This window comes from Oryzias melastigma, linkage group LG21 (genome assembly GCF_002922805.2).
Source record: "Oryzias melastigma strain HK-1 linkage group LG21, ASM292280v2, whole genome shotgun sequence".
Lineage (NCBI taxonomy): Eukaryota > Metazoa > Chordata > Actinopteri > Beloniformes > Adrianichthyidae > Oryzias > Oryzias melastigma.
The window spans coordinates 7,273,995-7,297,613 of record NC_050532.1 but is presented as its reverse complement, the minus strand read 5'-3'; the positions used below and the strand labels follow the sequence as shown (position 1 = coordinate 7,297,613).

The 23,619-nt window shown below is 38.7% G+C and overlaps 2 protein-coding genes across 2 annotated transcripts in view; one reads left to right on the top strand and one right to left on the bottom strand.

Annotated features, from left to right (window-relative positions):
- The window catches only part of serpine3 (serpin peptidase inhibitor, clade E (nexin, plasminogen activator inhibitor type 1), member 3), a 6,379-nt gene extending 1,790 nt beyond the window's left edge, over positions 1-4,589 (top strand). Inside the window, exons 3-9 of the mRNA XM_024286730.2 lie at positions 570-957; positions 1,207-1,449; positions 2,404-2,602; positions 2,685-2,785; positions 2,860-2,946; positions 3,026-3,109; positions 4,394-4,589. Of these exons, the coding sequence (XP_024142498.1) occupies positions 570-957; positions 1,207-1,449; positions 2,404-2,602; positions 2,685-2,785; positions 2,860-2,946; positions 3,026-3,109; positions 4,394-4,446 (1,155 nt within the window). The 3' untranslated portion in view covers positions 4,447-4,589. The remainder of the gene's footprint in view (positions 1-569; positions 958-1,206; positions 1,450-2,403; positions 2,603-2,684; positions 2,786-2,859; positions 2,947-3,025; positions 3,110-4,393) is intronic.
- Positions 4,590-4,633: 44 nt separating this feature from the next.
- ints6 (integrator complex subunit 6) lies at positions 4,634-23,619 on the bottom strand. The gene is made up of 18 exons (XM_024286109.2): positions 23,147-23,619; positions 22,931-23,008; positions 22,287-22,436; positions 17,619-17,708; positions 17,359-17,542; positions 12,765-12,890; positions 12,333-12,484; positions 10,547-10,699; positions 9,693-9,825; positions 9,477-9,571; positions 9,262-9,372; positions 8,969-9,184; positions 8,539-8,665; positions 8,313-8,455; positions 7,735-7,921; positions 6,097-6,474; positions 5,930-6,023; positions 4,634-5,844 (listed from the first exon to the last, which is right to left on the bottom strand). The coding sequence occupies exons 1-18, from the start codon at positions 23,255-23,257 to the stop codon at positions 5,754-5,756; spliced, it is 2,619 nt and encodes an 872-aa protein (XP_024141877.1). The 5' UTR covers positions 23,258-23,619; the 3' UTR covers positions 4,634-5,753.

Below are 23,619 nucleotides of genomic sequence, written 5' to 3'. Positions count from 1 at the left end.
GTCCAAGTCGAGTCTAAAGTCGTCAAATTCATGACTCGAGTCTGACTCGAGTCCAAGTCATGTGACTCGAGTCCCCACCTCTGCCTGTTACTACCTGGTGCGCAACTTTCTCTAAGGTGTAGCTAACAGGTGCACACCTGCAACTAACTGAGGAGCATCTATAATTAACTGGTATGCATCTAAAATGGACTAGTGCACACCTGTAGCTAACAGGTGCACCACTGTAGCTAACCGTTGCACACCAGAAGCTAACATGTGGTGCACATTGCTCAACTGTAACTAACTGGTGTGCACCTGAAAGTGATCAGTGTGCACCTGAAACTCACTCGTATGCACCTGTAGCTACCTGGTGAGCACCAGTAACTAATAGGTGCACACCTGTAAATAACTGGTTCGTTCCTGTAACTACCTGGTGTGCACCTGTAGCTAACTGGTTCCTACCTGTAACTAAGCAGTGTACACCTTCAACTACCCGGTGCATACCTATAAAAACTAAGTTATTTTTTACTTTTATGTCCCTTTCGGAGCTCCAAAATAAACAGCTGAATTTTTCTTTTTACATCTTACAGTCAAATATAAACATTGCAGTTGCATGGAAAAACAGCATATCAAACAGAATTATGCTCACAGCAGAAGACAAACTTCCATCTGATGAACAAAGGGGATACATTTTATTTGAGACCAATCCTAGCAAGTATTTTAATGTAAAACTGTCTGTGTTTCCTGCAGAGGCTCATGTGTTGGATTTCCTGCTGCGCTCGCAGAGTGATATAACCAACAGCAGTCATGGTATGTGGCTGCAGCAGACCTGCACACTTTTCGTCCAGAGCGGCGTCCAGCTCCTGGACGAGTTTACCCAGGGTGCAGCAGCTTGGGCCGATACCAACGTGGTCCGGGCCAACTTCAGCCAGCCCAGTCACGCTCAAAGCCAGCCAGAGCGAGCCACAAACAACCCCGGTAACTCACATTTAGAAATATAAACCCATGGATAGATAGATTTGTCTATTTGAGTTTCATTCTTGAAATTCCAATTCTTTTTTTGTCCTGAGTTAAGCAATTAAAAACAAAATAAAATTGCTCAATTGATTTTTCTTTATTAATATGAGATGCATATTAAACTGCTGTGTTTAACAAACATGCACGTTTGATTTTTGACCTCATACCTTATGACTGTATACCTTATATCTGTTCATTTCTTCCATGTAGATGACTCGTGGCCTCTTCATTCGGGGGCCAGCAGTGGGGACGGGTCGGGCTCAGGTGAGGCCCAGGCTGACACCCTCTGGTGGGGTCAGAGGTCGCAGGTGGCTTTGGTCAACACGGTGGCATTCAGGGGCGTCTGGCAGAAGCAGTTCATGTTCACCAACACCCAGAACTTGCCTTTCATGCTTTCTGATGGAAGCACCATCAAAGTCCCCATGATGCATCAGGCTGCAGAGGTCCGCTATGGTAAGATACTCCATGATGATGCACTCATTTTACCATCCCAAGAGTCCACTGTTCTGCATTAGTGAGGTTTCCATGGTGACTAAATCTGTTACTCAAATAAAGTGTCAGCAAGCTGTTAGAATGGAAACCTCTCAGATGTTTGAGAAAAGCTTTGAATGACACATTGGCCTCCTCAGCTTAATTCAATATTTGACTTTATAATAAGAAATATATTTATTTAACCCAATATTACCATTTGTGTCCTATTTGATACACACATTTCCAAGATAGATGATCCAAACTTTCTTAGAAAACTTTCTGCCCTGTAGTTCATCATCATTCCACTAGGGGCAGTAAAAGTCCTACTGATTTCAAAATGGCTGCTTCCATGAAATCTCAAAAACACTCTTGGTGGGAAAAGCTTAGCTAGTTTTGCAATTCTTTATGGTGAAAAAAACTAGTTTATTCTCTTTTTTAATTAGTTGCTGTGTTGAAAGAAAGCAAAAATGTGTTGATAATCAATTATTTATAGTTACTCCATGTTATAAATCCATGGATCAAATTTGAGACAGTGATAGTAAATGCAGTGTTTTTTTCCCCTAAACAGTCATGCTAAAATTTTTGATTTTAAGCTTATAGTATTGTGAGCAATAGCTTACTAAATCACCCAACGTATTATATTTTATACTATCTATATCTGAAAAATCTGACCTATGATCCCCATCAAACAGAAAAACTCCTTATGAGTTCTAGAAAGTTTTTTACACACATTTTTTACAGGTTTTATCAAGTGCTTCTAATTTATTTAATTATCTATGCTTTCAATCTGTGTCTAATGTGTTTCTTGTTGTTGCAGTTGTTGTTCCAGTGTGAATAAACTATTACAAATGGCAAATTGATTGATTGATTGATGTTTGTTGAGGTATTCAGAGAGAATTTAAAGATGTTCACATGGATGTGTGAATCCCCCTGCAGGTCACTTCAGAACTGCCTCTGATCAGCGCTACGCAGTTCTGGAGCTGCCATACCTGGGTCGCTCTCTGAGCCTGCAGGTGGTCCTGCAGAGTGACAGGAAGTCGCCCCTGTCCTCCCTCGAGTCGCAGCTCACTGCACGTCAGCTGGCCTCCTGGAACGTGGGCCTGCGTCGCACCAAGATGGACATTTTCCTACCCAGGTGAAGGTTTGCACACACATGAAGGCTGTTGTCATTTGATTATGACAAAAGTGGGGTTAAACAGTTTGTGTGGGGCTTGCAGATTCCGAATGGAGAGCAGGTTCAACCTGAGGTCAGTGCTTCCTAGCATGGGCATCAGTGACGCCTTTGACCCAACCGCAGCGGATTTCACTGGAATATCAAGTGAGTTATTAAAAGTCAATGTAAAAAAGTTAAGATAAAACATGCAAGTCCAATGACAGTTTTTCTTTCTGCAGTGGAGGACGGCCTTTACTTGTCAGACGCCTTTCATGAAGTTCGGATAGAGGTCAAAGAGGACGGGACAAAGGCCGCTGCTGCTACAGGTGAGCCTCATCCTGAAGACAGCTGAAAGGTGCAAAGCGTGTCCCATGAAGAGTTAAAGAGGGTGTTTTATCCTTGCAGCCATGGTGCTACTCAAACGATCCAGAGCTCCAGTTTTCAAGGCAGACCAGCCATTCCTGTTCCTGCTTCGACAGCTCAACACAGGTACACGTTTTTACACTGCAGATATTTACATTTATGGCTCATGTTTGAGGTTGCATGCTAGTGTGATGGCTAGTACTTTCACCTCACAATATGAAGGCCTAATGTGGTTCAAAGCCCATCTGGGACCTTTCTATGTGCAGATTGCATATTGTCCGTGTACATTTTCTCAGGGATTCCAGCTTCCTCCATAAAACTTAGAATCACTAAACTGTACTTAGGCGTTATTGTGTGGCCCTGCAGGAGGGGCGACCTGTTCAGGATGAACCCCCCCTCCTGTCGCTGGAGCCAACAGTGACCCCATGACCCTGAAAGAGATTGAGCAGCTTCTGAAGATGGAGGGACATAATATGTTTGCTTATTAGGCTTGACAGACGTAGTATAGTTTTAATTATTTGTGGAAAATATCTCTCAAAATTATTTATGAGGCAAAAATGTGTTATCATATTCACAACCAATTTATTGAAATTCTATTAATACTTGTGAATCCCAGAAAATTAATATTATTAAAACATAATTGTGACAGTCCAATAGCTAACTGTTGCCCCCCCCACTTAAAAACATATTAAAGTGTCACTCATTCATCTCTTAAGATGCAAGAACAACCACAAGATTAATTTTGTAAATATTCTTATTTACAAGGATAATGTTATTTCGCCACTTTTAGAATTTGCCTAAAAAAGAAGATTGGAAAATGAGTTTTTAAATCTGTAAAGTACCTCATCAACACGCCTATTTTGACCAGTGCAGTTGGACTGGTAAAGTATGCATAACTCTAATTAAAAGTTACAAACCAGATTATAACAATTGTGGAAATGAAAAGTTAAGTAAAGCGTTATATGGGTAGGTTTATATAAATTGGCTTCTTTTCACTCTCTATTAGAGCAATGAATTGAACTCTTTCAGTGTATCATTTACTGTCATGTATAAGTTTAATTATGTTGAAGATTTAACATAATTATATTGGTATAATTTGCATCAGTATGTTATGTTTATTTTCTTTTACTTTTTTTTTCCAATCAATTCATGAATAATCACCAAGTTTAATATATTTGTGTGTAGCTATATATTTCTTTGCCTCCGGTATTTTTTTTTGCTTGATATAAACCATTACAAATGGTCAATTTTTCAAGAATGTGCAATAGTGAGGATTTGGCGACACCTTGTGGTTGTTTGAAGAAATAAGGATTCACGTCACGTTTCCAGTTACAAAAAGTTCCCAGTTTTTCCACGTTGGAAATGTTTTTTTTTTTTTTTATTTATTTCTGTTTATTTTTTCCTTTTCAGGATCCATCTTATTTATGGGGCGAGTAATGAATCCTGCAGACCAGGCGCCATGAAACAACCGTTCCCCCAAACACTCACACTTCTCCATTTTCCTGCTGGTATTTATTCGTGGGCCGAATGCTGGATCCACAGACACTTATAAAAGAGGGACATTATTTTTGTATATAACTGTAAATAAAATCTTGCTATGTTTTTACCTTGTGGATGTTTTATTCTTATGCAAAAGGAAAACAACAAACATTTGTTTACAGAACACTTTATTTACATGGCCATTCACAGTGTAAAATAGAAAACTTTATTCATGGAAATACTTACAAAAAGGCCATTTTCCAATGAACATTCTCTTTAAATAGTTCTCTAGGGTTATTTACATCTTTACAGTGTATTCAAAATACTCTTTTGGTAGCTTTCTCTCCACAAACAAAGACAAGTATGGCAGATTTTGGTCCCTGTTCAAGGAGGGAGGGAATGCAAGAGCGCTGCCTTCCGAATCCCAAATCAACAACACGTCTCTAACTTTAACATTTTTGTGTAGATTTGAGAAAAACTCTGACCGAACAAAATTAAATTACTTTAAATAAGAACTCTCAAATGTACACAAGTGCAAGAATAGTTAAGAGAAGAGAGGTTGATTTGAGATTTGTGGCAAGTTGGGACTTTTTTTTTCTCCTTTTTTGGGGGAGGGGGCGGGGCTAAGTCATTTGGCAGCAACCAGCTGATTGAGATAAGCTGGTATAAATCCAAGTTGTCAGGTCAACACTCCATCAGAGGACAAAACAAAGACAAAAAAGAAGTTGGGGGGACTCCAATGTTATTGCTGATACTGATGCATTTCATTTCAGTTCCTGAGCGTTTTTCTTTTTCTCCCAAACCCTTCCAAGTGTGCACACACCCAAAAACCATCTCCAACACTTAAATTATTACTCTGTCGTAAAGGTGCGTCTAGCACAGGCCGCGAGACGGCTAACTTTCAGGAGTGGAGTCTGAGTTTTCTAAGAGCCATGTGAAGTGCTTCGGTTACAGGAGTGTTTAAGTCGACTGGAACACAAAATGACAAGGAACCGATTTGTCAGTTAACGAATAGGCGATGCTTCCTCGGCGTCCCTTTTGACCCTGAGTTGTCCCGAAACGAAAAGACTCGACCCCAACACTGTTGATCACATTCTCGAGACTAGAAATTGCACTCTTGTGTTCATCCGACACTCTGGAGGATCCATGTCAGAGACGACCCGCCTCCTTTTGAAGAAAATAAATGATGGGGGAGGAGCTTATCTTGTCGCTTAAGCGAATACTCCGTCTGCCTCTTGGTGGATAACACGCCCTCGTCGTAGGTGGTGGAGGGGTTTATTATCGTGTGGTCTCAGAGCGGGCCCACGTGGTTCATGTTGGATCTGTTGTGGATCTCCTCCATGTAGTTCTCCAGCTGCTCGATCAGAACGCGCTTCTTAAACCTTTGGAGACAAGAGCCGACAAAACAGCGGATATATGTAAGACAGCTAGAGGGAAAAGACGCACGCACGTTTAAGGAGAGTGTACCTGGCCGCCTCTTTGATGATGTTCTGCACAAAGATGAGCCGGGTGTCCAGCGTGCCCTGGATCTGCTTCAGCAGCAGGAAGATCTTCTCATAGTCTGAGACATCGGGACACAACCTTTGAAGTAATAGCTCTCAGTCTTTCAAAGGTGACTACATTCTGATACGTACAGCGGCCGGGTTTCCTGATCTCCTTGGTGATGAGCGTCCTCAGCTCGTTGTTGATCTTCGTCGTTTCGCTGTGGATGTGCTTCTTCAGAGCCTCGGGGGACAGGAAGCGCGACCCGGGGTCCTCCGAACCTATCAACGCCACCTCCTCTCTGTCCTCGCTGCCCGGCGGCAGCTCATCCGCGCTTGGCCGCCCGTTCTGCGCCTCGTCCTTTTGTCGAGGGAGCTGAGGGTCCGCGGGCGTGTGGTTCTCCAGGACAGCCGGGGGCGCCGACGGGAGATCCATTTCATCCACGTCAGAACCCCCGTCTGAGCTGTAGTGGTTTGGGCTCAGGTGGTTGATGATGATGACATCGGGTTCTGGTGCGTCGTCGATTATGTCTAAAGGGTATATGATCCATTTTATTAAAAAAGGATAATTAAAAAACTTCCTGTGAATCAAGCTTTACCTTTCCATATTTAACATCAACAACTATTAAACCCCTACATTTTTTATTACACAAACATAATAAAATTGAGTTAGTATTTGCAACTTTTTGTTTTATAAAAATGATCAATTTATTAAAAATATATAAATTTTTATTATTTCTCTGCAGTTGGTACGATTTTGACAGGATATGACATCACTAAAACCTTGACCTCTGATGGGACAAACAAGCCTGACTGAGGTTGACTAAAGCTAATCCAATGCTGATCGTTCATCTTTGATCAATCAAATTCTCTTTGAGAACAACCTTGATCCTAAAGAAGAGGTATTGATGATTCATTAGAATCCTCATGAATATTAAATCTTAAAAAAAGGTAAAAACTAATAAAAAACAAGGTGTTAGATTGTCGTGAAGTTTGTCTGTTTCACACACATTTTAATGGGTAGAGACTGGTGGAACATGAGAGGAATGAAACGCCTCAGTTTAACCCTGGAATACTGGGAATTTTTCTGAACCAGGCATGTCAAACTGCGGGCCATTTAAGACCCAGGTTGCATTTTAATCTGCCCTACAGCCCCTTAAAAAAACACACAAAGCATATTTTTTATTATTTCACGCTTTCCAGCACTGCAGGCTAGAAAAGAAAATACATGCATCCAATTAAATGCAGTTATATATTGTACCAGAAGGTGGCAGCATTGTTCCAGCCACACTGCTTGATTGGATTTTGTAGGAAAAACATTTAGTTCCTTTAATAAAAGCATAAACATTGCTACACATGTTGATCAGTGTTTAATATACTTTTATGGTCTAAAGGCAAATATGACACAAATGATTTGATAATGATCATGCTAAAAAGTTAAAACTTTGTAAAAACTTTGAATATTTTACATTTTTGAATGAGGCAACTGTTGGAATTGTGTTCTTTTACTGGTAATTTTTTTTTATATTTTAAGCTAAATTCAACATTTTATTGTCAAGGTGTTTCAGAAGGCAGTCTTTAACTATTAATTTAAGATGATAGATAAATATAAAAAGAGAATAAAATATGAAAAGACTTGCCAAGACTTATGTTACATACAAAAAAAAAAAAACTAAATAATTTGTAAAAATATGCATGCATATAAAAAAAATATATATATTTATTTATTTTGTTGTTTGCATGTAAAACTTGAGGCAAAAAGTGTTTTTTTTTTGTCTTGGTTAAAATCACCTGTTGAGTGTCGGGGGCTCGCGGGTGGAGTGACCGGAGGGGTGTAGGCCTTCCCCAGCCGCAGCAGTGGCGACATGCAGCGCCGCCTTTTGGGGCCTCCGCCTGGGACGTTGTTGTTGTCTCCTGGTCGTTTACCCTTGTTCTGAGGGCCGGTGACGAACTCGTCCGCCTCGTCGATCATCATGCCCTGCAGAGAAGCGGATGTAACCCAGTCAGCCTCTGAAGCAAATGCGTACCTTAAGATCGATGCAAAACCTGGACATCTCCTGATTCCCTATAAATGTGTCATTTACAAATCCCTCAGCATCCTTCTACCAATATTCTTCCCTTCTAGACATGCTACCTGCATAATGAAGCCAGCTCTGAAGGTAAAAGACCTGGCAGCTAAGTATTGGAAAGGTGTGTTTGATGAAATTGCTGGTGAGTGTTAATATTTTGATGAGATTTGCCTTAAATTCTGGTACAAAAACATGAAGAAAAAAAAACGAGCTACATCTATTACAGATAAGCATTTTTATATAACTAAATACATTTTTGTTTAATTTCTCTAGGTTGTTTTTAACAGCTAGTGCACTGACTTTCTTGTCCAGCTTGAAGGGGTTGCCGAACGTGTGCAAACGTTTGGGCTGTTCGGGGTCTGCGTCTCGGAGAGGCTGAGGAGCGGCTTTGAGGAAGTCTTGGTAGTTTCCCATCTGGGCGATTGGCACGCTGTGGAGCTGGTCTGGAGACGAGAGACAGCATTTTAATGAGACGAGCCGTTTGCATGACTTCACCGCTACGTCTGATCCCTCCGAAGGCACTAACCTGAGTCTTGTCCTCGGAGCGCACAGGCGCCCATGTTGAGCAGGTTTCTCCTCATTCGGCTGAGCTGGTCCAGCAGGTGGCTGCGAGGGATGTCGTAAGGATTCCTGAAGCTCTGGGGCTTTAGACCCTGAGGATGACAGGATAATGACATTTTTTGTGTATTTATAATCATGTTTGATACTTTAAAAAATTATTATATGGAAACAATAGACAAAAAGAGGAAAAATTTGTGTTTTTTCCATGTTATTGTGAAATTTTCTCATGCTGGAGGTCATTTATTAAGAAATTAAGCTTAAAATTGCATTTCTGATTATTTCTTAATCAAATTATTGTGAATCAGAAGCAGACGAAAAAATGAAAGGGAACGTTTTTAAAATAGATCAAGAGATGATCGAAGTGAAGAGGAATTGGCATCAAAATCCGGCCGCACCTTGTTGAGCAGAGCCAGGTGGAACCCCTGAAACTCTTTGGGGTTGAGCTCCATGGGAACGATGGGGCTGTCTCCCGTGAGACTCTGCAGCTGCTGGATGAAGTCCCTGCGCTGAGCCAGGGAGATCCCGCCTCCCCGCCACCGCACCTTGATCCCAGCCTCGGGCGGCGTCTTCTTACCGATTGAAGCGATCAGGCGGTCGTACTCGATTTTAGTCTGTGACCAAACAAAAGTCAGGGCTCAAAAATACAGCCGTGGAGGTGTCTACACTGAGTTTTGAACAGACAACAAACCTGCTGACTGAGTTTCTTCAGGTAGGACACCACACTGTAGCTCAAGCCGTACTCCATGTTGTCTGCCAGCAGGTTGGGGGCGCCCATTATTCGCATAGCCTTTCTCAAAGGCTGCAGAAGAAAAAAAAAAGACACCAACAGCACACTGTCAGTATGCTCTGTGTGTGTTTGTCAAATAAAAGATTTAGAGGGTCAAAGGGGTAGAATCCACTTACCCCAATGTAGTAAGGAGGCATGGTCTTCAAGTAGGTCTCAAAGGACTGCCGCCATTTGATGGTGGGCTTGAACTTGTGAACTTTGATCAAGTCATCTGGAGGGAGGGATCAAACGCAGTTAGGCAGCACATATAGTAACCGTGCATTTAAATATTCGGCTGCCAAACAAAAAGAAAGTACGAAAAAAGTTTGGAGGTAAACGCTGACCACCCTCACCCAGCAGTGGCAGGAGCACAGGGTAGTTGTAGGGCATTACAAACAGGTTTACACAATTCAGCGCCGTGCTGGCTTTCAGGTAGCCGAAGGGTTGACCCAGGTCGCTGTATTTGGCACTGTTGCTTACAAACACCTAGAACAAAGAAGCACAGATTAAATAGCTTTCCTTTTTTGTTTATTCTGTGAACGGATTGGGGGATATCCTATAATGAAACAAACTAACACTAATAATTATGGCATTTGGTGAAAAGTTGTGCTTTATGAAATGAGTTTAGAGCCACAGATTTGCACTTGTTCAGAGAAAGTAGCTGTTATCCACTGCAGCAGCTGTTTATGGAGGTTCAATAGAACGTCCTCAGCCCGGATGCTCCTCACATTATGAGGATGCACAGCAGACATCAACATTTTAATGGCTTGTTGGCCACAGCGGGGTAATTGGATAATACTTGGACTAAATCATCCAGAGTTTAATGCTCCGTTGAAGCCCAACTTTTTAATGTAAATGATTGAATTGTTTGGTTTCTGTGCAGATCTAAAGCTGCAAGAAAACCTGTGGTAAGTTCATTAAAAAAACGTTAAAATCAATACAGGGAAACACTTTTTAGTAGGGGCATTTTTAAGACTTTATAGAGCCACTCCAATCATTGTTTGATCTATTGTTAAAGTGTTCCGAGTGGTCTTTTAATTATAATTATGCTGGTTTAGCCAAAATTTTAAAAAATGTCGTTTTCTATGACATAATTTCTGCAGAGAGGCACCTTTCTGGTTCACTTATCTCTTGCAGATGTTTAACATCGCAGAGGCAAAAAAAGAAAAAACATTCCTGCTCCTCCCGCATAGGTCATGTGACTTACCTGCCAGCAGGTGTGAGGGGATTTTCTCTCCAGGATGTACTGAGTGAGGGGCGAGGGCTCCAGCTCGTACTTGTCGAAGGGCACCTTGTCGATCACCATGGGTTCGGCGTCGGCACAGGAGAAACGCACGTGGGGGTGGGCGGAGCGGGGAGGCTGGTTTGGTAGAGGGGGAGGAGACGAGCGTTATTCTTTGTTTACAATTTCCTTTAATTTCTCTATTGTAAAGCACTTTGGCACTCTGCTGAAGTTGGAAAGTGCTATATAAATACAGACTTAATCATTTTATGTCTGACTTCATGCAGAATAAAACAGTCTCCAGTAATATGGAATATAGGAGCAGATTCCTATGGAGCCCTGGACATGACATTCAAGTAATAAAATTGTTCCTAAAAATTAGTATTCTGCGGTCAAAAAAATTTATTTTAATTACTACTACTAATTTGTTGCCAGAAAATACAAATTTGTGGCCACAAAATGTTCATTTATGGCCACAAAATGCTCATTTGTGGCCACAAAATGCTCATTTGTGACTGCAAAAAAATCATTTGAGCGTACATATGCTAAATTGTGGCCACAAAATCCTAATGTGAGTACACATAATGCTAATACAATGCTAAATTGTGGGCACAAAATGCTAATTTGAGCACACAAAATGCTCATTTCAGCCGACAAATGCTAATAAAAGGCTAACTTGCGATCATGAAATTCTAAATTTTGCTCAGAAAATGCAAATATAATGCAAATTTTGGCCACAAAATGCTCATTTATTCCCACAAAATCCAAATTTAAGCACACAAAATGCTCATGCAATGCTAATTTGTGGCCACAAATGCTAATTTGTGACCACATAAACTAATTTGTGCATACAAATGGTAAAAAATGATAAATTGTGGCCACAAAATGCTAATTTGAGTGCACAAATGCTAATAAAATGCTAACTTGCGATCATGAAATACTAAATTTTGCTCACAAAATGCTAATATGCCAATTTTTTACCACAAAATGCTCACTTGTGCACACAAAATGCCAATACAATGCTAACTTGTGGCTAGGAAATACTAAACAGTGGCCACAAAATACTACTAAAGTGCTAATTTGTGGCAGCAAAATACTAAATTGTGTCCACAAAATTCTATTTTTGCCACAAAATTCTCATTTGAGGACACAGATGCTAATAAAATGCAAATTTGCAATTAGAATTCTAATTTATGGCCATGAAATACTAATTTGAGCGTAAAAAATACAATTTCATGCCCACAAATTATTTTGAGGTATTTTTTAAGTCATGTCCAGGGCTCCATAGAATGCTGACTAACTAACTCACCACCATAAGATTGATAACTAAAAAGCAGAATAGAACTAGTGAGGGCAGCTTCCTCTATATGTGTTAGCACTGCTGTTTGGTTAGCTTTGTGTTTAAACGGGCAGATTTAGTAACAAAAGGAGGAGAAATGCAAAACCATCAGATTGAATTGTTGACCTGTGAGGCATCCTCAGATTCCTGCACGAGTGCCAACGAGCAGCTAATTAAACAAGCAGTTATGAAAAGAAAATGAGATTTCTGTTTTGCATCAATCAGTCAGAGCTATGCTGAAGGTCCACATTAGCAGGAGAGCTATTATGTTCTCCAACTGCAATGTGTGAACAGTCACTGAGACACAAATAAAAATCTGTAATAAGCTTTGGAAATAAAATAAATAGAGAATTAATGCCCGATTCCAACATCAGTTAATTAGATTTGGTAATAATAGTAGTAAAAGACGGTTAAAGCCTAGTTATTTCCTACCAGTGTTGGGGAGTTCTGGTCCGGCCAGAAGGCCTCAGGAATGGGCCAGTGCCCGATGGGAACGCCGGTTTTGGGATTGGGCCGTACATAGATCAGTTTGTGACAGCAGTGCCACGGCTGTATTCCAGACTTCAGCGCCTCTGCTGGAGCGTCTGCGTGCCATCAAACAAGACAAGAACAGCCGTCATCCACTCGGACACAGAGGAGGAAAAGATAAACAATGTAAAATAGATCTGTTGCAAATGGGATAACAGGGAAATATCAAGGAAAGACATTTGTTTAATAAAATAGCAAGCCACAGTAAGGAGAAGATGAAAACTGCTGACAGGAAGAGGAAAGAACTTTTTGGCATTAGTAAACCGAGCTGCAGGTACCAAAAAACGTCACTTCAGTAAACACACTTCACTGAAGCCAAACAGAGCCGTCTCTTACCCTCTAGTGGCGGAGGATCCGGCCCAGTCTTCTCAAAATTTATGACGACTCCACTCTGGATTTTCTGCACCAGAGACTCCAGACACTGGTTCAACATTCGCTGGGAGAACACGCTGTAGGAACGACCTGCAGCGCACAAACAAGTGTTAAAGACAAACCCACACAACTGGGTTTTGTTCCAAACAACAACAACAATGACAGACAGCAAGAGCAATAAGAGATAAAAAAAAATTAAAAACACAATTTCACTTTGTATTTTTTCAACAAATCTGTCAGTGTGGACATCCAGACACAATACTGCTGAAACTGTCAGTTTACCTACACTGGCAAAAATAAAGAATATATATATATTATAATATATCCCAAAAAACAGCAATGCCCATATATTTTAAGTAAATATATGCTTAAGTACGCTTTTGTTTAAGAATTTCTCACTTTAGATTATTTAATATAATTAAAAAGCTGCCATCATCCTGGCAGACTATAGCTATAATAATAACTATTATAGTCATTTTGTTGTAAATACTAAGTTAAATAAATCAATTTTGTTTACCAAAAAGTCATAAATTTAGAAACAATTTAATGAAGGGAGTCCAGAACTTTTCTATAAAGGCCTGCACCCCCCTCCCACCTTTCTATCCATCCTTTCATTTTCTAAACACAGTTATTTTTGTTTGGAGTCACAGGTTGCTGGAGCCTGTCTCAGCCTTTTTAGGGCAAGGGTGAGGTACACCCTGGAATGGTTGGCAATTCACAGGGTATCCTTTTTGGGTGTACCCCACCTATGTCCAACATTTGCTTGGATTGGCTCCAGCAACCCCTAAATGTAAGGAAAAAAAAACAAAAAAATAATAATAATAATAATAATAATATAAGAGGTGAAAAAATACTTTCCTGAAAGAAGCTACTTTATTGTAAAACAACCTGAACCGAAAAATAAATATATATAACCACATAATTTTACTTTGCTTGTGCCCAAAAGTTGATAGGATAGGCTCCAGCAACCCCGTGAACCCGAAAGGGGTCAATCAGGTTCAGAAAATGGAAAAAAAGTAGGGATGTGTACAAAAAAAACATGAAATATACAAACATTAATATACATTTTTGTGGGGAGCGACTTTAAATAAATTGTCTCAAAACAACTAGTCTCCATAAAAACCCATAAACTGCTAAATTTTTTGTTTGGATTTATGCTGCAAGCAGTTAAGTTGAATTACTGGAAAAAGTGGTGGCGGTGAAAAACTACGGTGGCCCTGAAGTGCTATTCAGAACAATAAATCACTCGAATGCAAAAAAACATCTTAAAAATCCCAATGAAAATTAAAAAAAGGAAAACTAATAATAAAAAAATATTACATTTTAAAGCACAATTCCAAAAATATATAAATACAAATGAAAGCCTTTTCTGGCTTCTTATTGTGTTTCATTTTGATTTCTGTAAATTACTTTTGTTTTCTAAAACATTTCACTTTTACGTTGTTTAATTTTGGGGGGTAAATAGTGTTTTGATTTCTGGAATTTCATTTTTTTTTCTAAAATGTAGCAGTGTTTTTTTTTATTATTATTTGTTTTGCTTTTTTTAATCGTTATTGTGATCATTACAGTAAAAATGTTTGTGTGTCGAGTGATGTGTTTGTGTTATTTGCACTTAAGGGCTACCGTAAAGAACTTTAAAAAAAAAAAAAAAAAAAAAAAAAAAGCTTAGAGAGATCACACCAAACCAAGTGAGCAGAGTTATAATATTTAAAAAAATGTAAGAATATTTAATTTTTTTAAGTACTATGGTGAAATTGAGGTGCATTCTATGCACTAAAGCTAATCCCTGAAAAAAGGTGTAAATATTAGCTTTTCCTGAAAACCAGCAGACATGCTCCGACACCGCTACTGGATGTTAGTCGGCGCATCAATCATGTGTGGAACCTCTGGCTGGCTTTGCGACAGTTGACTCTGATTAGCCTCATTTAGCTTCTAGCTACAAGTGGCTCCCTCTTCACCTCCAGTGACCCTGCCATGCACCCATTCACACAGCATTTCTAAAGGCTGGGGCTTTGTGTCAGGACTGCCATCAGCAGTAATGGAGAGGGGAGCGTGTACTGTAGAGTATGGCCGACAATGGGGCCGCGTCGCGCTCCACGGGGCTTTGGTGTGCTCTCACATCTACATATGTGCTGATGCTGACCTCTCGAAAGCATCGCTCCTGTTCCTCAAAAGGTTCTTCTTTAAATGTGTGAGATGAAACTTGTTATTTTAAACTCTGCAGTCGAATGAGATCACAGCTCAAATGGAACTCTACAGTTAATTAGCAGTCAAAAATAGTCCAACAAAGCGCATAACTGCTCTGCAACAGCCCCCAGATGGGGTTTTAGAGCTTAATATATATTGCAAAACTTAAACTGGGTTTAGTTTATTTTGTCAAACCTGTAAAAGCATCACTAATGCCAAGCAAAGAAGAGTTAAACAAACAAAAAAGAATAATGTCAGCCAGGCTACTCTTATCTTCCCTTTGCATTCTCTAAAGACTAAATTGAACGCTCTCCTCTCTTCGTACAAACAGATGATTCATCAGCTCTCTCACATGGAATTTCTTCCACAAATAGCTATTTTCATTGGATGTTATAAATACGTGTCCTAGCGTGTTCCACCAGGCTCTGGTTTGGCCGTTCGGCCTCTTTGCCCCTGATGCTTTTCTTTCCACAGCGCAGTTCTAATGTCGTTAATCTACAAGCCCGTGTTAGCACAAATAAATCACATTATGGCATCTTGATGACATTAGCAAGCAGCCTAAATGTTCTGGAATGCAGGTGCTAAAACAACATTTGCTTAATACTGAACCTGAACTACTGAGCTACGTCATTGTTTAAACTTTTCACTGTGGTTTGCTTTTATCCAAATGATGAAAATATAAAAACATAAAGATCTAAAAGCAACACAAATGTTAATGTAAAATAAATAAATGGAAAGTTTATTTAATAATTGGAATATACAGAAATAAACTGATTTTTTATTTCAAAAAAGACCAACATAATAATTTGTATTTGGACTTACTCAGCAAATTTGCACTTCAGTACTTTTCTATTTTAAAACTTCAAAGAAAATTCTATAAAATACTGTAATTTTGTAAAGTGTATTGGGCTTTTGATTGTTATTAAGGTGGTGATCAAATTCCATTCACGAATCAAGATGAAGGATTCAAAGATTAAACAATTAATTATATTTTATGTTTGAACGGTTGTTGTATGAATGTCATTTTACTGGACGTATACAAATTAAAATATGTGTTTACTCAGCATCATTTATACCTTTAATTAGAAAAGAAAATAAGAATAATCAAATATTAAAAAAAAACTTAGAAAATTCATTGTTAGTAGAAACATAAAAACAGCTTTAGATGAACATTTTGTATTTGTGTTCCCGTTTTCTTGAGTATTTATAAAATAAAATAATTTTTTAGGACTTATTACAGCAAAATAAACCTAATTCTTTTTTTTAAATCTACAAAAAACGCTTTACTTTGAAAATGAGAACATTCATCGACACTTTAGGTTTATGATTTAGTTACTCCCAATAAAAGTAGCGGACACATTTAGTTATATACTTAAGATCAAACGTTATTCTGCAATTTCAGAGTGATGATTATATTGCCTGAAGTGTATTTTACTATACTTTATTAATAAGGATCGTGAATCAACAATCTTGAATATCACAAATATTTTTTTTCAATTTTTTTGGGAAAAGTTCCGAAAATCCGGGTAGTGGGAAAGTCGTCACAACCAAAGATATTTAAAGCATGATTATTTTTCAATACAACTTTGATTTGTGCCAACATATTTAGTTATACCCCTTATATCAAGACAAAAACAACAATGCATCACTGCAATTCTATAATAATTTGCTAAATATATATAGCTTTGCATGTATAGTGCTATAATGCTTTATCCCATACAGTCAGTAGATTTATTCTATGTGGTTTCACTAGAAAAATGACCGATATGTCAATGTGAATGTAGGATTATCAAGTAACTTTTGTGCCACCACATTGCGAGCAGAAGTCGCAGTTTTGAGATGAAAATTTCCTAACCTGCAAATAAAATGTTCAGTTAAAAAAAAAAAAAACGTTCAAAACTGCAAATAAAAATATTTAATGCTTGCTTTAAAAATCTTTTTTTTTTGCTTTCAAAAACAGCTTGTTTTCAGAAGTGTTGTCTCTATCTTTGATTTTACGTTCATCAGGTTCAGTTTAGTCTGATTTATGTGCCACCAAACAGCCAATCAGAGACAAGAGGCCTCATGCTGATTGATCAAGATTCTATCCAATCAAATTGCTATAATTTAGGAAATTTTGATCTCAAAACTGTGACTTTAGTTTGCAATGCGATGGTACAAAGATCTCTTTATATAGGAAGAAATCAGCAACATTATTGGTGAACCAGAGATGGAGAATGAGACAGTCCAGAAAAATTATTTTTTTCCAGCTTGTAAAGCTGTTCTGAAGCTTAACTCATTACAAAAAGTCGTAGACCAATCAAGATCTTGACAGAAGGATCCTTCAACCAATGTCCAAATTATGCATGAAATACAGAATCAAGCCACCAACCTCCAGTGACCTCACACATGGGGGTGATCGCAGAGTCATCCGACGGGACGCCACCAAGGGGCTCGGGTTCGACCGATGCGTTACCGGCGATACGCAGGACGAGTGCGAACAGACGCTGGTCCCAGCGGAAGGGCTCCTTGGTCAGCTCGCTACCTGGCAGCGGAGTGGTCAGGGGCAGGTGGAGCTGGATAATGTGAGAAAAGACTCGTCAGGAAATGCTCCAATAATACTTCTCTTCTGATTCTTTGTCATCTACCGACCTCGTCTTGGACGCCGCTGCCACTGGTCAGCTTGTTGCCGTCAGTGATGGCGATGATGATTGCAGGTTCCAGGAAGAAGGGGTTCCTTCCCTGCAACAACAAGAGATGAAGAACTTCAGAGCTCCAGCACATAAAACGTAAATATCTCAGCATCAAAATAGGCTAATCTTTCAAAGTAAACCACTAAACAACCCACTCAAGTATTCTCTCAAAACCCCAAAAACAGGACATGACATCTACACAGCACAGGAACATAAAGACTGGTATTTTAGGAGTGGATTTCAGATATAAATACACACAAATGAAGCATCGTCATCGTATAGACACTGTAGAGGGGTTCCATTTAAGTCGGAGGGAGTGTGAAACTGAATCTTTACTCAAGAGGAAAGAAAATAGAAAGTGTACAGTACAGTCTATACTTCAGATGCGATATATTCGTCAAGATCCCTTGCGTATGTTCACTGTGAGTTTATCACCTACGGAGCTTCTTTTTTCTGCCAGACACAGAGATCCTTCACAATAATGGCGCTGCACTGTCATATAATGAAACTGGAGCAGGCCTGCATTTATCGCTCTGCATCAGCCTTCTGGGATCTCCACAGAGACCACAGAGTAACTTGGTGATTTAACAGAAGAAAAAAAAAAAACCCAATGCAGGCTGACGAGTTCAGTCAGCAAACAGTCAGCAGGCTGCAGCTCGCTGCAGACTTCATAAAGGTCGTCCTGTTCAGTCAGCGCGGCGATTATTAATGGATGTGGATCCCTCTCGGTTTGAGCTCTACCTGTGGGCTGTTTTCAACTTAATGATGGACTGTCTAGTAATGCATCCCGCTCAGAGTAAACAGAACAGCCCCGATCTGCTCTTCCCGAGGTATCCATGACGACCAGACTTTAGCCTTTTTTTTCTTACTTGCCCAAAAATCTCTGTGCAACAAAAACTTCCATGGCATGCAAATGAGGTGGAGATCATACAATCCATGCAACATTTACACGTTTAGTTTCAGTGATTTATATTTATCAGGGCACTTTTCTATTGTGAGAAAAAATTGATTTTTTTTTCTTTATAAATTGTCTTTATGAAACACTCCAGGATAGTTTTGACCCTTAAAAACATCATCTTGTGCATCTTTTCTTTCAAAAACTGGACTTCTTGTCTCCTACAACATCTATGGAGCTAACTTGGTGCCATTATTATTTGAAATCCAAATAATACACAAGTTGAAAAAAGAATTGGTGCTCTGTCAAAAAAAAGTAAAATGTCTGAAACTTTTTGCTATTTTAATTTTTTTTTCGGTTTCAAATGTTCCATTTTTTAGCTTTTAAAAATCAAAAAGTTAATTTCAAAAGTTTTTTTTTTTTTTTTTTTGAGATTCAAATCTTTTTTTCACTATCGACTCTTTATTTTTGTTTTTAAATCTGAAGATTTCCATTTTAGATTTTTTGGCCCCATTGTGGTGCGTTGGGGTGGGGCTAACATGAAGGACCAATCAAAATCGATGAGGGTGGTAACTTCAGTCCCGGTGCATTCACCGACTCTGAGAACTTGGAAAATTGCGGTCAGAAAATGGCTGTTTAGTCTGTCCCCAGACGGGCCTAAAAAGTAGGGTTTTATAGCTAAAAGTAACGGACATTTTTTTTTTTTTGGCCAAACACCAATATTTTCTTTCAATATGTTTTATTTGGGTTTCAAAGAATAGTGGCCTCAATTTAGCTCCATACTATAGCGACACACATTGAAAATAAACTAAAAATACTAACATATGTGGCCATTTTCCTCCTATTTTGACAAGTTTCCTCGCTTTCCCACAGAAATAATCACGGCTTACTCACTGCCTATCTGTCCTAAAATCTCCATATCCTATGGGAGAGTCATCTTGGCTGCCTGGCAACCTAAAAGACTCTTTGTTACTGACACTCCAGGGTAATATTAACCCCCCCCCACTGTTGCTTTTCTTTTAGAGCCTAAACATAATTATTTTACTCATTGAGCTCTGAATAAAATTCTGAGTGATCACAATGCTGACGCAAGTTGTAGATTTAAACCATTCAAATAAAAGCTTCTCTGCTAAAACAGACTTTTATTTTTATCCCAACCTCTGCAGTATCTCTGAACAATAATTGTTCCATATTAGGCCGCAATTCTGCTCATTTTTGTTTATACAAGGTAGAACTTTGCTACAAAATCAATCAAATTTAATTAGGTTTTAGTGACAGGGAAGAAAATACTTTGAAGACAACTGATAAAAACTAGTTTAAAAATCCCTGAAACTAACCGCATCTACATGTTTCAGGTTTTTTCAAAAGTGTCAAATAACGGATCATGTTTCATCACACATGATTAAACTAAAAGATTTATGCAATGGGAAAACTATTGGCACTTTTATTTTTAAAGTAAAGAAAAGCTGAATTCAAATGGAAAAATAGGATGTTTATATGAGGAAGCTACTTATTGCAGGAGGGGGTGTGCCCTCAAAAAATGACCTCCTCCAGTTTTATCAAAGCAGATGAAAAGAAATGTTTTATTCAGTTGTAATTATTGCTAAATCCACCTATCATTAAAGATCAGCAGAGGGCGGTACAGAACACCCTGGCGCTGACTTTTGTTGCTCACACTGACAGAGATAAGTTCCCATATTATAACAGGCCGGCTAATAGAGTTGCTGATGTCTGACATCAAACATTCACCGAGCGTCTGCTGCTGTATGCATTATGTATGAGGCCTTTCTGCATTAAGCTAAGTGGTGGGAAACGTCCACTTACAACCCAGGAAAGGATTTCAACTTTCTTCCTTCCTACTCACCTGTTAAGAGAGAATGGAACTGAACAGACTGTGAATCTGAATCAGTGGCCTCCTCTAGCACCCACTAGTAAAAACTTGTAGGCTTACGTTAGTTGTGAGTTCACTGCCAACTCCACATAAAATGTAATGTTTATCTTGTACTTTTTGACCTTTCTGATTCTTTGGTGTTACACGACATCGCAAACATGAGAAAAGATTGTTAACCCATTCATGCCTGACTTTATTTCCCATTATGTTAAATATATATATATATATAGTCTTCATGTTTTTTGTTCCGTTCAGTGTGATGCTAAATGATGTGGACTCCTGGATTTTATAGTACGTTCCAAATCAGCGACAGACGGCGTGAAGGGGTTAACTAAAACTGTAAACAGTCTGTTCAAATCTAAACAATACAAGCCTCTCACAGTATTTGACTTGGACAGATTACAACTGACCTAAAGCAATGATGTCAGCATTTGTTGGATCTGAGCTCGTAAAAGGAATGAATATAACATGAATGTGGGTTGAAGCTGGACTTTCTGCTAACTCTATAATTTCTCGCTATTATCTAAAAAATCCAGTACAAAAAATGTGAATTTTCTTTTTTTATTCTTTGAATTAACACTTCTGTTTCTATTTCTTCTGAAAATCATAGTATTATTAGTATTGTGGTCAAAATTACCCAATTAGGTGAAACAAAGAAACCCAATTTGGTTAATAAAAATATTGTATTTAAATATAAAAAAAGACTTAGTAATATGCTCATTACTGGACATGTCATAGAGGTAAAGACTATTCTTCCTACAATAGATTAGAAATATGTTCATATTGGACTCCCTTTCAAGTCCAATTGTTTGAATTTAAGTTAAAAAAAACTATTTTTTTAGTCAATTTATTTATGTTAACGAATTTTTCAAAACTTGTTTAAGTGCAGGATAAGGTTTTGAATGTTATGCTAGCCAGGCATGTCCAAATGACATTCAAATTTCTACCAGCCTGCAGGCTCTGGTAAAAAAAAAAAATAAATAAATAAATAAATAAAAAATGTGCATCCATAAGCTCTTTCTAATAACTGCTTGTACGATTTCTTGATTTTGATTTGCTAAACATTATAAACCTGTGGCTACAATGTTGCAAGACTCTTCTAGTTTATTTCTGAAGTGAATACTGTATCTATTTGTGTTATTTTACTGTTCTCACTGATTTACATTCAGAATTTTACAGTAAGCATTAAATAATGAATACCATGTAATATTTTATATTCTAGATTAACTGTAGGTGAACTGAAGTTTTTTCGCATTTTTAATTCTGTTTATTTCTGGTCTTCAAATATTTAATTTACAGTTCATTTAGCAATCATGTTTTAGATGTATTTCTGCTATATCACTTCACCAAATCTAACCCTCTTTGCAAGAACTTTAGACACCCCTGGGTTAACCCAAAAAACCTTCTAAACCAAAAGGATTTAGTGTTAGCACATTATATTATTCTAGATTTCATTTAGACCATGTAATGTGAATTATACAGTTATTTTAACTTCATATTCATGCTCATCTGATTAAATTTACCCCCAAGAAAACATGTTTTTTTTTGTTTTGTTTTAGTCTAAAACTGATTTGGATTAAGATTGTTTAAATTTACATGACCTCACAGGGATTTTACTGCAAATTCACCACAAAGGACAGCACTTAATATTAACTTTTTATGCTTTGTCTGAGTTTTTTTCTGTTGTTTTTAGAGCAGACATGTGTTTTCACAATATGCATGTAGTTGATGCTTGCAAAACTGGGGTAAGGATAATGACTGTTGAGTTTGGGTCTGTGGATGTATACGACGCCTTGACTCGGCGCTTCATAGTTCTTGTCTGCCTCTTCAGTGCTACATACCTGTCCATAGTTGTCTATCCCAGTCACTAATCTATTGAGGTTAAGTAAATCAAAAGCCGTCCTCAATGACTGGCCAATAGATGTGAGTCCAGTTGCTTGGAGATTCCTCAATTCTGTCATAAAAGTAGCATGACTTTCTTTCCATCCAGCCTGTAAACAAAAAACATTGCAGTTTTTCCAGTATCAAAGCAGCAAAATACAGAAAATATAAGTTTAAAATGAGTCTATAAATCATTACTGTAAGTCTCAAAATAAAAAATGATGTAACAGAGTTCAGGAATGACTTTTATCTGTTCCTCCTGGCTTCACACTGAAGGTTTGGAATCAAAAATAAAAATTTTGCAAAAGTCACATTATTTTCCATTAAAAATTGAAATTTGGTCTAAACAAGTAAAGTAGGCTAGTTTGTCACCCACACCTCCTCCTCTCCCCCCTCATATCACTTCGCTGTATAAATAACACCCAGAGTTCCTTGCTGCTCACATTGAAACAAAATGTCGGCCATGTTTTAAGAGGGGTATGAAAGCTCTTCCTGAAGATTTTCTCTACACAATTGATGTAGTGATCCCACCTCAGTGGAGCGATGGAAGGACAGTCAGTCTGCGTAATGTAAAGCTGGACATGACCCGAAAGTCAAACTCTACCTTTATCCCGAACGGAACGTCTTCAAAATTTACCAACATATACCGGTCCCCACGACTCGCCGGATCTCTCGCTCTGAGCTGTGGAAATAGTAGAGAATATTTACGATTATCGAGAGGCTCGCCTTTGACAGGCGAGGATGCAACAGCACAAAGACGATGTGAACTGGAATCCCGCTCGGGATCGCCCGATATCAATTTGTTCCGTGGTTACAGTACCTTCATAAAAGTCTCAACAGCGCCTTTTGCTATGTCCAGATAGGTAGTGCCCAGATGGGTGCGCTGGTTCATTGAAGCGGACGTGTCTATCAGAAAAAGTAAAACGGGCATTGTGGTGGTAATGACACGTTCTGCATGGACTTGGTGTCAGTACACTCGACCAAAGCACAAAAAAATTCTTTTGTTCTCCTGCCGCCTGTCACACCTCTCAGCTAGTGAGCTAGCTAGGTGGCTAACTGCCTGTCTCACACATTCTTTAAAAAAAAAGTGTAAGAATAGTGAATGTAGAGGCCCATTTCGGCCAAACTAAACTAAAAGCCTCAAACCCTTGGGGCACGTTGTTGCTTCACGAGGGATTTTGATGATTTTTAAAATATTTTGTAAATATCTCTAAGTTTCCTAGCAACAAAGTTCCCTCTTACTATAAGTCCCTGCTTCTCCCTACACTGAATGCGCTGTGCTTTCTCCACTGG